This window comes from Simochromis diagramma, unplaced genomic scaffold, assembly GCF_900408965.1.
Source record: "Simochromis diagramma unplaced genomic scaffold, fSimDia1.1 OVJJ01000433.1, whole genome shotgun sequence".
NCBI classification, from domain to species: domain Eukaryota; kingdom Metazoa; phylum Chordata; class Actinopteri; order Cichliformes; family Cichlidae; genus Simochromis; species Simochromis diagramma.
In genome coordinates this window covers 5,829,610-5,847,079 of record NW_024387031.1, presented here as the reverse complement: position 1 = coordinate 5,847,079, position 17,470 = coordinate 5,829,610, and the positions used below count along the sequence as shown (strand labels likewise).

General features: G+C 45.9%; 1 protein-coding gene across 2 annotated transcripts; it reads left to right on the top strand.

Annotated features, from left to right (window-relative positions):
* Positions 1-518: 518 nt before the first annotated feature.
* On the top strand, positions 519-17,466 carry maml1 (mastermind-like transcriptional coactivator 1). 2 transcript variants are annotated; one of them, XM_040042969.1, is made up of 6 exons: positions 519-900; positions 1,479-1,955; positions 8,762-10,048; positions 11,314-11,538; positions 11,719-11,830; positions 13,293-17,466. In XM_040042969.1, exons 2-6 carry the CDS (start codon positions 1,629-1,631, stop codon positions 14,261-14,263), a joined length of 2,922 nt encoding a protein of 973 aa, XP_039898903.1. In that variant the 5' UTR covers positions 519-900; positions 1,479-1,628; the 3' UTR covers positions 14,264-17,466. The 2 variants fall into 2 exon arrangements, with proteins under 2 accessions (XP_039898903.1, XP_039898904.1); XM_040042970.1 differs by having other exon boundaries at positions 521-900; positions 1,661-1,955.
* Positions 17,467-17,470: the final 4 nt, after the last annotated feature.

The window sequence follows — 17,470 nt, the reverse complement described above, 5'->3', positions numbered from 1 at the left end:
ACAAGCATTCAATTTCTGTAGAGGTTTTTGTTTTCTATATTATTCTTTCTAATTTATAGTTTAATGTATTTTTGTATGTTCAACCTTGCTTTTTTCTATTTTTGGTTTCTTTTTTTTTTTTCTGAGGGGGGAAGCAGGAATACTGGCCCCAGTAGTGTCCTTCAGGGGCCGCTAATGACCCCAAATAATCTTTATTGTGGCGGTCAAACTGCTGATGAGTGTTTAACCTGCTGCCAGTAAAATTAGCTGCCAGCGGTTTTCATAATTAAAAAAATTATATTCATGTTAAATTAATATTAAAAAGTGCATTTATTTGAGTTTATTTGTTTTGGGTTTCTTTTTGTTTTGTTTTGTTGTGGTACAATAACCCACTAACCCTCCCTTGAACAGATTTACCGATCGTACACTCTGTGCGCGTGTGTGTTTGTTATGTATTGTTCTACAGTCATTGATTTAAACGCGAGGGACACTCGGTCTCATCTTCTGATTGGCTGTTTCTACTGTCCGTCACCGGAAAAGGCGGGGACATTCCTGTAACGCAGATGAAGGAGGGGAAAAGAGAAAGTTTTCAAGATGGCGGCGGTGTAACTTGTTCGTTGGAAAACAATAGAAGAGGCGCAGAGGGACTCTTATCCCACTGTTTCCCAGGAATTCGCTCCCAAACAGTTCATCTCGGACGTGGGCTCAGCCGAGGGAAAGATTATCCTTGGGTGTAACTCTGGGGAGATAGTTTTAAAGTATGATGGTTCATTTAAACGTTTCAGGCTAGCTATCTTGCTAGCTAGCCGAACCCCAAACAGCGTTAGTAGCTAGCGGCTAACGGCTAGCGGGAGGATCAGCTGTTCGGAGGACAGATGCTGGGACAGATGCTGTAGGAGAGCGGACAGCAGCACTCTCACAGTAAGTGACTTTAACTCTAACTGTGCTTCAGATGTCCTGAAAGTCTGGCAGTTTGTTTTCAAGCTCGTGAAGTTTTATTTCCATTAGCTGACAAGTTGTTAGCCAGCCAGCTAATCCCATGCTACCCGAGCTAACCTCCATCAGCCGAGGAGAATAAAGTTTGAGGGGAGTTGTGGAGCCGTTAGGAGGCTGTCGGGAGCGGAGCACCGCCGGTAACGGGCAGGTGGACGAGGAGACGGAGGCTAGCTCCAGACCAGGTTCTGCTTAACTCATTTTCTGGGGGTGGGGGTGGGAGGATTTTAGGCTCCTGCTTTGATTTAGAGTGGAGGAATGCGCTAGCCGAAGTTAGCCCAGCGGGAGTGAGTTTGAAGGCAGCAGCCTGTTTCTCAGACTGGGGTATAAATGATCAGGAGCAAAGGGCAGGGGCAGCTCGGGGAGTAAAGGGAGGACCAGATAGGCTCTAGCAGGACTCCGGTAGCTTTACACAGCTAATTAAACGAGCTGTTGTACACAAGACCAGGTAGATGAGGAGGCTGGATGGTGCTGCCCCCAAAAACCTGACCTCTCCTCTCCGGCAGTGAGTGTGACTGAAGGCCGTTAGCAGCACAAAGGCCGCCTCCATGGAGCCAGCACCGGAGTCTTTGTAAAGGGTGAGGGGGGGTGTAGACGCCAGATTCAGCAATATATGGACGAAACCTGAGCCGGGAGTTTACTGCAAGGCTTTATTGATGATGGCGGATTTTGTTACACCGCGACGCAGCGAGGTGATGGAGCGGCTCCGCCGGAGGATCGAGCAGTTCCGGCAGCATCACAACAACTGCGAGGAGCGCTACTTGGCCGCGATGATGGAGCGGCAGGAGATGGACCGGCAACAGACCTACGCCCTGCACCAGCGCTGCCTGCAGTCTAAAGCCAAGCGGTCCAACAAGCACCGGCAGCACCAGCCCAGTGGCGATCAGGCCGGGCAGAGAGCGCCCGGAGGCGGAGGAGGAACCGGCGGGGAGCACGGGGAGAGCGGGGTGACGACGGGGGAGCAGAGCAGGAGCAGCACCCTGGTGAGTGAGCACACCCACAGGTTTCATTAAAAATCAACATAAGCAGCTGGAGGGTCCAAACTAGAGACAACAGCACTGATACTGAAGAGTCTTTATTCATCCACCAGTGTCATTCCACACGTTTTTATAAGCATAGTTAGCCAAAGACTGCATCACTCCCTGACATGTTCATTAGATCCCTGCAAACATTATTTTAATTGGTGTTTAACACCAAAAACGCAGTTAAGTCCAACTCTTTTTAGTAAGATTTTGTAAAAGAACTTGTTTCCAACATTTAATGAATGAATGATTCACTGTATTTTTTTCTTTTAGAAACCTTGTTTTTTGTTACATCATGAAATCTGCCAATCAGCAGTACATAAAACAAGGACATTTATTGTGAAATGAAGTAACTGGAAGAAGCCTACAGGTGTGAAACAAACTCTTTTGGGATAACAGCTGCTTCTTCATGATGGGCGGGTGTGGCTGAAAGACAGTATACCCAGCTGATCAGTTTATTGATTAAGGCGCTGAGAATGAGCCAGTGTTTCAAGCTTCACCCCCTCTGAAATCACTCACTAGGTGTAATACCCCAGTTAATCAGTCTGTTCTAATCACCACCATTGATAAATTCCAAATCAATAAAATGAGACCACGACAAAGCTGCTGATCAGTGAAGCCGCTTGCACTCGAGTGTTTGTGTGTGTGTTGTGGCGTTGCTGTGTGGTCATGTGACGTGTTTCCCCTAAGTTTGCCTGTGGTCGCTTTGACAAACTTCTCTGTTCAGCGCCTCTGAAAATCCAGGCACCTCTCAGCTCTGACCTTTGACCATTTGCATTTTCTGCAGTAATTTCGAGCTGAATTAAAAATGCCTGTGGATGATAGAATAAATTTGTTCTTCTGAAAGATTTTTGAAGGGTTTAGATCAGATGACCTTCCTTAGAACAAACAGCAGTGTAGTTTTTGTTTTCCTGTCAGTCAGCCGTTTTCTGGTTAGATGAAATGAAGAGGAGGTTTTAGTCACTCAGAAGTTTCCTGCAGCTGATCGCTTACATGCAGGATCAATAAGGTGTGACGCTGCGGTAGAGGCTCGGGGTGTGTGTTCTCATATTTCCTCATACATTAATGTGAGGCGGCCCGAAAGCCCTGAGAGGTGACTCAGTGCTCACTGCTGACTCATCACAGAGGAAACTCCCGCTGTTAGGAAATGCCTCGCTCAGCAAAGGCTGGGAGGAGGCGGGGCTACAACTGGCTCCCCCTGATGTCACAGAGTGTGCGTGTAGAAGTTTTGAGTGAAACTGAGTGTTTTCACAACACATTGGCTGATAAGAGTCTGAGTCAGAGAGGAACTGATGTTTCAGTGTAATCGCATCCTCTGAGCGTTTTTCTGTCCGTCAGTTAACGAGTAGGAGCAGCACCTGAAAGTGTTCTGTGCTTGAAGCCTTTTCTGTGGGTTCTGAGCATTGTATTCTAATTGGCTGTCACACAAACATTTAGTTGTCCTTCCCTCCTTCCTTCCTGTGTCATGTATGTGGTGTCAGAGAACATACAGTAATTGCATGTCATGTTGCTCTTTGTCATATTTAAACCAAACAATAAAACTGTGTTTATCACACAGTGATATCACCCATTTAAAAAAGGTAAATTTTTCACCACTCCTGATTTAAAAAAAGAAAAAAAGAATTGTCAAGCATTTTTTGCCCAAAAAAGCAATTCATCTGCAATAATAATAATAATAACAAATAATAATAACAATAATGGTAATAATGATGATGATGATGGAGCAGAAGCTGTAGGGCTGTCACACCATCAGTGATCTAAAAGTAGAAAGCGAGCTGTGGATGGTTTCACCTAGAGTATGTTGGCCAGCCTGATATCAGACGTCAGGCTGGTTCCTGAACAGCTGACTGTGGACAAACCAAACTCCAGTGAACCTGTTTAAAGTTGTTACTCTGTGAAGTCAGGATTTCTCCCCTTAAAACACTTGCAGGCCGACAGAAATGGGGCCCATAGTCCGGAATTTTGTGGCAAAGGCTGAGTCAAAAATTCCAGGATGAATCACCCCGTAAATATTTGGAAACAATCCTTTTTTCTCAGAAAAAATGCACAGAGTGGCCATGACCGTCCCAAGAGTTTCAGCAGTGTCACTGTTAGTTACGAAGGTCAGAGGGTGGGACGTAGATTTGTGTTTAAAAGAAGCAGTTTGAGTCTGTGCCCAGGAGCACAATGATGACTTTCTGTTATTTGTAATGTCAGCATGTGTTGTTATATCACTCCGTTACCTGACAGTTGAGGCTGTCTCATTGAAAGGACTCTCGTTAGTCTCACTCCAGGTCTGTAACCATAGCAACATGGGTGGAGTGGGACCTGTATTTCAGGTTTTTAAAGGCGTTCACGTGGTCATCTTATTAGCATCAGAAACATAAAAACTTATACACCTGCGGTACGACAGGGGCTTTGTTTAGTCAGCTGATCAGAGCAGAGTAACTGTAAATGAGGCAAAATGTGTCATTCAGAAGTTCAGGTATCAGTTTAGTAGATTTCAGTTTTGTTTTGTTTTACACTTTGATTGGTATGATGTCAGAGAGGGGATATGCTCTCACCCACCTGCCAAACGGAAGAAGTTTTCCCAAAGGGGGAGGGGCTAAAGCATCTTATTTCGGACTAATGAGCTTCACAGAGGCTCGTGTTAGACAAAGAAGGATTATTATGAACTGAGGGTCATGCAGAGTTACTCAGAAGAATCTAAGAATAAAAACCATTAACTGAAAATGGTTGCCTTTTTAAAAAAAAAAAAAAAAAAAAAATATGTTAAGCCTGTCTGACTCGGACACCAGTGAAGGCATCATGAGTTTTATAAACAGAGGGAGTGTGTGGGCGAACGTGACTGAAGGAAACTGAAACTTATCTGTGTTCAGATTCTGATGCACACACATGCCGCCACACACCTCAAATGCCATGACCAACCGAGAGTGTTGGCATGCCCACTAGGGCTGCCACAAACGATTATTTTGATAGTCGACTAGTTACCGATTATTTTTGCGATTAGTCGACTAATCAGATCATGCATCCATTGGACGTAAAACTTGGCTGCTTATTGCACCAGCATGCATCTGCTCTTATATAACTATCATTAGCTTACAGCTTTAAGTGTTTAAGTTATGTGCTAACTAAAAATAAAGACGAGATGATAGTTTCTTAAATTTTAATGAAATTTGCAGATTGTTTCGGTGAAGTTTAATAAACTCGTTGCTATCTAAAATATAACGGGACAACGGAGTATATTCTGGAGCATCTCACACTTCTGATAATCAATTGTCTGCTTGACGTTTGTTCAGCTGTGTAAAAACTACAACTTTAATCTCAGCCAAACCGATTTACTCTGGAATAAATAAAATACTAAAAAAAAGCCAAACAATAACATTTGTAAGTGATTTGTATATGTTTAACCTGAGTAGCGAAAGACGGCGGTGGGTTTGAAAACGATTTGCCGGGAGTCTGGTGTTCCCACCGGCTCTAGTGAGCCTTGCCCCCGGCTAGCTATCGAGCTAGTGGGTAACAGATGTCTCCGAAAACGTCGGAGCGCTTCTGAAAATATGTGGTGTCTTGATAAACTGAACAGATGTTTGAAGTTTACACGGCTACATTCTCGCCTGAAAACATGTTAAACGTTTATTTTGTGACCCAGAAAGAATAAAAAGAGTAATATTAAAACTAACTAGCTGCCGCCATTGTTGGAAACTGAGCTGGGCTGCGCTATGAATTCTGGGACAGAGCTGCTTCTTCTTCTTCGGGGTTTAACGGCAGCTGGCATCCTTGTACATGCAGTGCTGCCATCTTCTGTTTCAATCCGTTATTACACTCATAAATCCTACTACTTATTCCTGCGTCTTTTGTGATCTTACAAAGCTTCAAATGACGCGTCGACTATTAAATCAGTCGTCGACGATTTTGATAGTTGACGTAATCGTGACTAGTCGACTAATCGTGGCAGCCCTAATGCTCACACAGGTGAACGTGAGGCCTTCAGACTGTTTTCAGAGCTTCCGGGAGAAGCGTCAGGGTCGCGGGAGGAGCTGAGGAGTCAGAGATAAGCTGCTCTGAATGTTTGGATGCTGCCACTTTGGCTTCACTCTGGCTAATCAGGAAATTCTCAGCATTTTTTTGGCGAGGACGAGTTTTTGGGGTTTTTTTTTTTTTTGGTTTTTTTTTTAAAAAGAAGGCCAAAGCTGCTCATCTGAAAGCAAAGGCTGGACCAGTGGGTGCAGAGCAGGCTAAACCCTGCCTCTTTTACATCTGTGAAGTTTTGATCCAGGACTTGTTGTAGGAAGAAAATCCCCTTTAAAAGCAGTGTGATCTTTTTTTTTTTTTTTAAATAAATCTATTTTAAAAAAAGTTTTAAAGCACGCGCCTGCATCAGTGAACAAAGTGCTAATATTCACAGGCAGAGATGCACAAAAACACAGACATAACTTCCTGTTCTGACCCGCATCACTGAATCATGACCAGTATTTAATGTTTATGAACACGGTTAATGTGTGCAGTGTATGCTCCAGGTGTATTTTTTTTCATCCATCTGAGACGACATGTAGTCGATTTACTGATGGAAAGTCCCCACACTCAGCGACTCCCAGAGCATTTGGCAAGAAACGGTCGAAAAACAACAATGAACTCTTTGCTTTCTCCATGTATAAAACTGAGAAGCCTTTACTGACTTTTAAAGTGATTTACGATGTGAGTCACAGCCTCCGTCTGTCACCTTGTTTTCATCGCTTAGGTGAAGCTCTGCCGAGATGCTTAGCATGGACGCAATAGCACAAACTGACTCCGAAATCGGAGGACTTGTTGAAGGAGAAGTAGGTGGATTATTTGACGTTTTTAAAACAACTTTTTTAACCCTTTGACTGTAAAAGTCAAGTTTGTTTAAATAACGCATTTGAAAAAAAGTAGCTGTACATCTAAAATAATCAAATTACTTAAAATTTAGGACAAGATGACAGAATGTAAGAAAGGAAATGAGAAAACCTGAGTAACAAAAAACACAAAAGTAGTTTAATCATTCTGATTTAAAAACCCAGAGAAATTAGGTGTCATATCCATAAGGCGACCATAAACAGGATAACAGCTGACAGTTAATGGCGGTCACTTCGTTGGGCGGACGGCGTGGACACTGAACTTTGTGAACACGTTAAGGAAAGAACGGGTGATGTAGGATGTTTGACTGCTGTTTTCTTTTTAAGGTGTTGTAATGTTTTGTATCTTATTTTATTTAATATAAATAAGCCCTTAATAATAATCAGCAGTCATCATTGACCTCTTCGGGTTTTTATCAGCACGATTCATGTGCACCGCGTCTTTAAGCTCCGTTTTTAAAACCTTGAGATGTATCTTCAGCCCCTAGTTTCCCTGATGCCAAACATCAGAGTGACTCTGAGGCGAACTAAGGTTTCAATGTGGACATGAAGCTGAGGGTCAGGTATTTTTCACTGCGAGTAATCACACAGCAGCACATTAATGACTAAACTTGTGCTGTGGATAGATCATCTGTGCTATTCTTCTCACTGAAGTTTGGTTTGATTTCAGCGTCTTTTGCGTTAGCCCACCTTCAGTAACCCTACAAACATGGCTGCTGTTTAGTATTCTTTCTTATCATGGAGAGGGTTAATGTCTCATCTTTAGATGGAAACAAGTGAGCTAACTTCCTGCAGACTTGAAAATGGTTAAACTTTGGAAATCCTCGTTTTCATGGATGCTCTGGATGATCTTTGGAAACTGAAGAAGAGTTTAAACCTGGAAATTGGTAATGACGACAGACTTCAGAGGGTGCTTTTTCTTTTATCAGAGTAATTTTGGTTTAATAAGTCTGCTCACACACAGGAGCCACTTTTGCTTTTAAAGTTGGCCCAAATATGCTAATAGATGTTTTTTCCTGCTTTTGGTAGTAAAAGTTTTATTTGTTAATGTTCTGGAATGTCACATGCAACAAAAAAGGTTTAAAGGAAAAGTTCATGTTATCATGCACAACCTGCAAGCTGTTAGGGACGCTACTGTTGTTTGACTTTCCAGAGCAGGAGGCGCTTTGGAGCTTGTGTCCACCTGCCTGCTTGTCATCACGGGTACCGCAGGTGTTCAGAGCGTTTGGCAATCACGCAGTGTGAGGATCAGCTGACGTGCTGCGATCGGGCGAGTCGAGCTGCCGACAGAACGCAGCCGTCAGACCTGCCGACTGCCCTTTATATCTTTATGTAAGCCGGCCTGCCGGTGATTTTAGCAGCACCCGTCTCTCTGCTGCACACCCCCTGCACCTCAGCTGCGTGTGTGCCTACTGATGGTGATGATACCAAAGTGAGAAAGAATTCAAATTACACAAAAAACAGAAGCAGTTGAACAGGGTATCAGTTTCTAATGCACCACAAAGTATCAGTTTGACAATTGACAATTATTTATGTTATATCCTGTTTTTGTGCAACAAAGGTTTTGGTAACTTGGTCATTCCCAAATCACCCCTGCCCTCCTCTTTCAGCCTTGTGTTGGAATATTTTATTTAAAGCCTTTCGTTGATTTAGGTTTTATTTTCCCAAACAAAGTGGCACTTTTTTTTTTTTTACTTTATCTGTCAGCCGGTCAGAATTCAGACCCTGTGTAACATGCTGGGTCTGGGTCAGATAAAATGTAGTAATGTATTTTTTACAGATATAAATAATCCTTGTTTTGTAAATTATGTGTTTGTTTGTTTTTTAAACTCAGAGGTTCACTTTGAGGTTTGAACCGTCTGGGGTTTTGCTTAGAGTAACTCTTGATGCTTCTTTTTGTCGTTCCAACTGCAGGAGACTCTAAAGAGGAAGCTGGAGAGTCTCAGTCCCCCTGACCTGCGAGGACAGGTCAACAGTTATGAAAGCTTCCCGTCGAGCCAGAAAGGCTGCCAGGACAACAGCGCTACCGCCGGTTCCCCGCTCGACTCCAAGCCAGATATCAGCAAGTCTAACGGGCCCATGTGCGAGTCGGCGGACGGTGGCAGAGAGCCAGGTCCAGACTTCCATCCGAAAGAGATGAAGCAGGAGCCAGACGACATCCTCCCCATCATGCCACCCCCAGTTGGCAACAACAGCCTGTTCCCTGAACTGAACGAACAGGAGTGGACAGAGCTGATGGAGGAGCTGAACTTCCCTGTGGACTACGAAGACATCCAGGAGATCCTCAACGATGGCTTTGAGGACCGCAAAGACCCTCTGGAACTGGCAGCCACTCAGGTTGGTGGTGGTGCTGTCGGGGGAGGGGCAGGAGGGGGGGGACAGTCTTCCCAGGGTTTACTTCCTCCAGATTTGGTGAGCGTGAAGGCGGAGTTTTCCCCACCCTCTGCCGTCTTCGAGCAGGATTCTCGCACCGGCTCCCCCCAAGTCAGATCCACGCCTTCCGGGACTGCTCCTCCTCATCCCACTAGCTCCCCTGTTGCCTCCTCCTCTGCCTCTTCCCCAGCTCTTCCCACCTCCCAGCCTGCTCCTCCCAGGCAAATCCAGCCTCCACCCAACCACCTCCTCCCTCAGGGGCCCAAAGACTTGTCCCCTGCCCAGCAGCTCCAGGAACTGGCTGTCCGGCAGCAGAGAGTCCAGCACCTCCACAGACATATGCAGCAGCAGCAGCAGCCAGGAGCCAAGTTCCCCAACCACCCCAACCACCCCTCTCCATGGTCCCAGATGCCCAATACCTCTCAAAGCTCACAAGCGAGTGCATTTGGTATGGACAAATCCACAAGTAACTCCCTTTACTCACAGGATTTCAATCCCAATGCCCAGAAGCAGCTGGTGATATCCAGTCAGCCCAACAAGGCCTCTCCAAAGGCGGGTGCCAGCAGCTTCATGCCGGGCTCCGCCGGACACCCCAACATGCTGGGTCACCCGACTTCAGGGCCGCCTCTCAGCCACGCCCCGGCAGCAGGTGCTCAAGCCCCGGCCGTCATGCTGAACTACAACAACACCAAACCTCTGTCGCACTATGAGGCGGGGCCCGGACCACCGCGACCCACTAACCAGAACCAGAAGGTGGGCCTGCTTTCACTCATCCAGCAGCAGTGCCGCAAAGAGAAGCCCTACCGGCCTCATATGCCACACCCACAGGTGAGAAGCACCCACGAGACACAGCCATCACACGTGATCCGAACTTGATTTAGAGCCAACACTGACAGAAAAACTTAAATCCCCCCCATATTCCTCACTGGAATGGGGGGGGGCGGTAAAATCGGGCAGCAGCCTTTTGTTCAGCTTGTTAGTGTTTGTTTGGGTCGAGCAGCTGGTTGCTAACCCTCCCACGGGGGCAGGGGGGGTGGATGGACGGACGGACGGAGGGAGGGAGGCCATGACAAAGCAGCCTTTCATACTTTATACCCCCACCCTCCCCCCTCTGTCCTTGTCTGTGTATTTAAATTTAGCCGCTCCTGCCTGTACTTTTCCTCTCAGCAGACAGGACACACTGTTCCTGCGATGCTGTCTGTCTGCATTTTGTTCAAAGATGAACATTCCCAGCTAATTTCAAGGATAAGTCTTCCTGAATGGAATAACCTTTCCTGTAGCTCCCCCCTCAGGGTGCACCGTGCATTCTCAGCCATCATGAGCCTGTAGTTCCCTCCTCAGCCTCAAGGGGGCACTAGCAGGCCTTCAGGTAAATTCTGTGCAGTGAAAAATGAACAATTAGTAGTGTTGTCAAAAACTAAAATTACATTTATAGTTAGTGAGGATTTCAGAACCACTGCCCTCTGATCATCACATTTGAAAGCTGTCCCACTTAATCTGTAAATGTTGTTTTAACCAAGATGAAGTTTATTTTAATTTATTTTGCTTTTATTTCATTCTTGAAAGTAAAATGTGCTGTTCAAGGACAGCTGGTCAGGAAGGAACAGCATTACTAGGCTGTAGAAATGGTGGCTGTTTTTCGGAGGCTTTTAAGACAAGTTCCATAATTTCAGATATAAAGATTGTTTTCAAGAGGACTTTAGGACACACCTAAATGATCCCAGCATAGAATCAGACGAATGAACACACAATATTAATCAACTCAAAAATATCCGTATAACTTCACCACTTTAAAGACCTGAAATCAGGAGCTTTACAAAGAAAAACAGTTGTCTGTTTTCATACAGACGAGACCGGTAAGTTTCTGAATGGAAGGATCGCTCAACAAGTGGTTGAAGTTATTAAACAAGAACGCTGCAGCAGGTAACCTATGAGATGTTCTGGTTAAACTTTTTGCTCGACAGCAGCTCTGCGCTGGAGTCATGAAGAACTGCCTGACGCTGTTACCAAAGTCACATGAAGCTTTTTAGAGCAGAGAAAAAAAAAAAGTGTCGCTTCTTCTTCAGTAACAAAACACAAAACTTCATCTGCAGGATCAGAACGGCTACCCCGCTCCTCCACACGGCCCGGGGCCCACAAACGCCATGACGTCCAAGCCTGGAAACAACGCCATGCCGGGTAACCACGGTAACGCGTACATGACCAGTAAAGAGGCAGCAGCGAGGAAACAACAGCAACAACATCATCAGCAGCAGATCCTGGAGCAGCAGAAACAGCAGCAGTACATTCAGAGGCAGCAGCAGATTTTAGCCGAACAGGTACGACTCATCTGCAGGTGATTCCAACATTTCCAACCTGCTTGAACGCTGAGAGGGTCAGTTTATTCCGTTATTGTCATTGCACTGCTCACCTTCAGTGGCCACGTGATAATGAGTTACACCTCGCGTCTGTCCTAAATCTGAAGCCCACACAGTAACCCTCTCCATGTGTCTGTGCAGGAGAAGCAGCGGCAGCGACACCTGACCCGACCTCCTCCACAGTACCAGGACCAGTCGGGAACAACGGCCAATCAGAACCCTTACCCACAGCAGCCGGCCAACCAGTTTACAGGTACGCCTACAGGAAGTGTTCACACAATGCATTTCTCAGGTCTCTCAGGCATGAATACCCCTGTGACAGAGCTGTAACTCTAAAAAACTGCCCACTGCTTCTTCACATGTGGAATGAGCTCATTACTGCCCCATGTGGTTGTTCAGGGAGAATACACAGAAGACAAAAAAGTGGTTATTTTTTTGAAAGTAAAAGGTGGAAAAAGATGAAACGCTCCTGAGCAGGATCACAGCCTTTCCTGAGACTTTTCTTTATTACTTTGCTTTATTTATTTCATAATGAATGCTTTGTGATTCAGTTCAGAATCACAAAATCAAAGGCCACAAAATGTAAGAAGAAGCAGACACCTTGCAATGCAGAATTTAACACAATTATTAAGTACCAAAAAAGCACTTAAGTAATCATAACAGGAAGTAGGAGTTATTTGAATGTGTGTTCTGCAACTTTTTGGTATGGGATTGGTATGGGACTTTTTGGTTTGGTATCCTTCCTCATCCGCGGGAGGAAGGAGGATCAAAGTGCCGACACTTGGGTATAAGTTGTGCGTGTGCTTCGAAAGATCGGACCATGAAATGTTTTGAAAACATGCTTTTTTTTTTTTGCTTTTTTTTTCAAGAATAATTTCAAGGTTCAAGATGCAGAGTTGATCATTGACCAATGGGAAAATTCCAGTTAAAAAAAACACAGAACAAACAAATCCGGCATCAAACATAAACCTTAACCGGGTAAAGACCGTAAGAATGCAGCTCGGGCGGCTGAAGCTGAAGCTTCCAATATGATCGAGTTTATGGAGACGCACAGCTCAGAGGTTCGTTCTGTTTTCCGGCCTTAGGATAAAGCCTGTTAAAAATGGTATGATCTGTTACTGCAGAAAGTCGTAGCACACAAAAGATTAAATATTAAAATGACATCTAAAACATTCAGGGAGCCAACAGAGAAGCCAGAATCAGGACCTTGTAAAACCAGCAGAGTTTTTATCAAAGTTCAGGATTTCGTGACCGTCTGGTCTCCAAAGTGATGAGTTTCCTCATGGAAATAAAAACACAGCCTGCGTTCTTACAGGTTTCACCTTCATTCATATTTAACATGAGACCACAGATTTATGGTGAATATCTTTAAAAATGTGTTTGTTCTAAAAGTTTCCGAGCGGCTGTGTTTTATACCTGGACAAGTGAAACCAGAGTGAGTTTGGTTTCTGTAGGTTCAGTCTGACTGTGTAAATGCCGCTCATTTGAATGGGAAATGAAAGTAGCTGAACAGATCAGCGGTTCAGCTCCAGCAGGGTTAGAGTTGCGGGGACAAACAAAATCCTTTTATGTTTTCTATTACGAGATCTCAGGGATTAAATGTGCGACTAAGGAGCTTCACTGGGGCGACCCACTTATGTGGCCCACTCTGAAAAAAGATTTTGACGCACGTTTTCCTGATTGTTGTTTTCTTCTGTTCTTCTGGTTTTGTTTAGCTTCCTCTCAGCCAATGGGCAGTGTCAGCTCCATGGGAGGCCCCGCCCCCGGGTCCCGTATGTTCCCTCAGAACCAGGGCATGATGAGCATGAACATGGGTCAGGGTGGTGGTCCAGCAGGTGGCGTAGCCCCGCCCCCGACAGTGAGTCAGGCTGACATTAGTCAGGGGGGTGGAGCCGGCGTGGACGTCCTCTACAACACCATGAGCATGCACCCCAACCACCTGGCCCAGCAACCCAGTCTGCAGCGCCAGACGTCTCTGAACACCACCATGAGCGCTCCGTACGGGCACAACCTCCTGCCTCAGCAGCAGCACCTGAAGACGCCGCCCAATGCAGCTATGTTGAAGCAGCCTCATGTGGCCGGAGCTGCCCGTCTCCCAGCCTCCATGCAGGGCAACATGGGGGGCGGCATGCCGGGCGGTCAGAGCACCGCCTGGCAGCAGCAGCTCGTCAACCAGCCGCCTTCCAGTAATGCAGGCCTGTCCTTCAGCGGCCCCCCCAATGCCTTCCACATGCCGCCGCAACAGCAGCCTTGCATTCCCAAGATGCCATCTGGCTCCGCCCCCTTTGGCGGCAACCCAGGTGGACGTCCGATGGGTGGCCTGAATCCCGGACAACAAATGATGCAGACAAACATGGCAGCGCCCCAGCAGAGGGCACTGCCCAACCCCCAAAGACAGGGCCAGCCAATGACCAATCAGCAGCAGGGCCCCCAGAACCAGGCCGTACTCCCCAACCTGGCAGCGTTCGGACAGCCGCAAGGCAACGGTCGCCAGGGACTACAGTGTAACCAAGGATACCAGGTGAGCCAAACAGTGAGTCAGCAGCAGCATCAGGTGTCATTCGGATACAATGTGGCGTCGGGGAGTTTCCCCGCGGAGAGCGACCTGGTGGACTCGCTGCTGAAAGGACAGAACACGCAGGAGTGGATGGCCGACCTGGACGAACTGCTCGCCAACCACCACTAGTCTCACGCACGCACGCACACACACACACGAAGCCTGCAGAGTGAGTCGCCGACCACTTCCTGCTGCCACCACGTGTTAGCGTTAGTCGCAGAAGGCTGGCGACCGCGTCACGTTCTCACGCTGTCAGAGAGAAGCCTGTCAGCACCGCACACACACAGACTGGCCGTTGAATTGTTGCAGCACGATGAAGAAACGCAAAGTGTTCAGAGCTCCTGTAAGCGGCCACATTCCTGCTCGGAGGCTCTGCAATTCAGCTGAGTCAGCTGATCCGTGCAGCTGAGCTCCTCCGGGGTTTCCCACAGATCAGACTGAATTCACGGGTGGGAACACCACACTTTCTTCATTAGATCAATAAATATTTAAATAATAGAGTAAGAAAACCAGCTGCCTTTCCAGGAAGTTCCTCATCCCACTGTTCGGACTGCAGCTGGCTGTCCTCTTGCTCTGAAGCCGCGGTGACCTCGCTAAACCTGCTTCAGGTTCAAGGTGGCATGACCTCCCAGCTCACCACAGCTTCAGAACATCTGCCCACATCAGCGGTGATCCGCAGGCATCCATATGAGATGAGGTGATGGAGTCTCTGGAAAGCAGCTGAGCGAGTCTGTGGGAAACACGACAGGAACGGCTGGGGCAGTGACTGACCTTTCAAAATAAGAGTGATGGGATAGTCCACTATGAAACTGATCGTATTGTCGTTTTGAGTGAAAATTGTCGTTAAACATCTCCACGCGGTCCTCGAAAGCTCCGTTCAGATAAGCAGATTAACGAAGCGCTCGGTGTGTAAAAACACTCCTGGTAGAAAAGTCCTCAAAAAAAACATTTAAAAAAATTACTGTTGCAGTCCTCACATCAGCTTCCATTCTGGACTTGGATGCACTATACAAATAAAACCAGTTTTAAAATGCAGATTGGGGTTTTTATGGAGTAAAAAAAAAAAGTGGACTTTTACATGAATATTAAGAATTGGTTCTAAAACGATTGCCACCTTCTTTTAAGCTGCTGTCGTCCCTGCAGGATGGCACTAATCAGCTTCTGTCCTCAAACTTTCTAAATTTATGGAATGAAATGAGCGCACAGCAGGCGTGTTTGGGCCTAATCTGGGCTAACTTTGGCACAACAGACAGATGCTGATTTTCAGAGTCAGGTGTGGGCCAAACATTGGCTGCTGTGTGGTGTTCGACCTTTTATTGCACATTTGGAGGACATTACGTGATAAACATCAGAACATATCTGCTAATGAACGGGACAAGAACTAACTGGTGCTCCGAGAGCAGCCAGACGAGATTCAGGTCAAAGCCTGAAAAACCCACCACCTGATAGTGGATCAGCTGTCTTTAAAGGAAATGAAATCAGAGCGTTGAAGCTCGGTTTAATTTTTCCCCGTATAAAGACTGAAAGTGTTTGTGATCCTTTGCCTGAAGGTTTCCTGATTGTTGTGAAGTAGCCTGAACTGATTAAACTGGTTTCTGAGACTTTCTGTTCTCTTCCACCAGGAGTGTAAATCTAAACACCTGCACACGAGTCAACGGTAAACACAAACTGTGTGCACGCACAAAAACAGCAGTAAGATTACTACTGAACCCGGGGTCCTTGCCTTCGACCGCCACGTTAGCATTAAGTCACATTAAAGGACCATCCCTCTGTTTTTTTTTTTTTTTTTGTTTGTTTGTTTTTTTGTTTGTTTGTTTTTTAGGGGGGGGGGTTCAGCTGGTTGTCTGTTTTGTTTTTTTTATTTTTAGGACTGAATCAACATGTGTTTGTTTCTGGTTTTACAGCTTGAGCCGGGTGATTTTCATACTGTAGGGAAATTATTTTCTCCATAAACATTTAAATAACTTAACAATAGCGCTTTCTTTGTTTAGGTAAATGAGCTGCTGGTATATCGAGCCTTTTTTTTTCCCCCTATGAAATGTCATGTGTTAAATTAGAGGCCAGCTGGTTGTTGGAGGCTCACAGATATTCCAGCAGATTTCATAAATCGAGGGGGGGAAAAAAACAGAGAAATGGTCCTTTAAAAACGTAACAAGCTGTCGGGAAATGAGCAGCAGGAATCGGAAAGTTTCTGTCGCGGAGTCCAGTACTTGAACCTCCAGGTGAATGCGCAGAGTCCAAACAAACAGGCGCACTGAACCGCGATGCCTTTAAGTCACTCATAATGTTATTCTGTGATTCAGCCTGACGAGAACCTGCAGAGAAATCATCCATCGCCTCCTCTAAAGCTGCGTTTCTGAGCGGAAAAACATGGAAAACACAGGAAACTTGTGCCCTTTAATGAGGACATTTTGCCCTGTGTGTGGTCTGACAGACAGTGGTCTGAAGGCTGATAGAAAAGCCCGAGAGTCCAAATTCAGAGTAAAATGCCCTGCCATTCTGAAGAATTTCAGTCCTTTTATTTAAAGCAGAATTCAAGTAAAAATAGTTTTCACCCACGTCTTACACCTGCTTCATATGTACAAGAAAATTTGGCCTCGGGATTTAGACCCCACTGTTCTCACCTGGATGTGATTTAAGATAGAAATATAAAGTAAATAAAAATAAAATCGAAACATTTCCATGTGACAGTTTGACGCTTTGTTTTAAGACAGAAATTTAATGTGAACTAAACATCCCTGCAGTCGTTGGGCTCGGTCAGGTTGCTCAGACTCCGTGCTGGGGACGCGGCGTTGGCGTTCCTGTCATTCAGAGACTTCGAGCTGCGTCATCTGCATTTGATGAATCTTCCGTTGTGTCCACACAGTTGTCACCGCCGGCGTTAATCAGAATGAACCATTCTGACGGTTCTCTGCAAGGTGGAACTCCGGCCGGGTCGCCACGTTGAAAGTGGAGCGGTGACCCGGTCGTCCTATCTACTGTACTGTTGTCCATGCTTGCGTGTCCTCGCGGCAGCGCTGTTCCTGTTTTTGTCGCCGATCGGTCGCTCGGGGATGGTTTCGTGTTTCCATTCAAATCGCTGCCAATCCCTGGGCCCGCCTTCGACTTCCAGCCTCGCTCGGTCTCCCGGGGTTTTCTGGGTTAAATGTTGTAAACAGGCTCTGTGTAAATGTCTATAAAAATATTTTTTGTATGTATGCCTTTCCTAATGATCTGGAGAAGATAGATGTTATTTTTATATATTGCAGCGGATGTTTTGTAAGTATTTTATACTTTTGATATGGTTCTCTGTAAAACAAGAGTATTATGTAAATATAGTTCTTTAGAAAGCTGCTG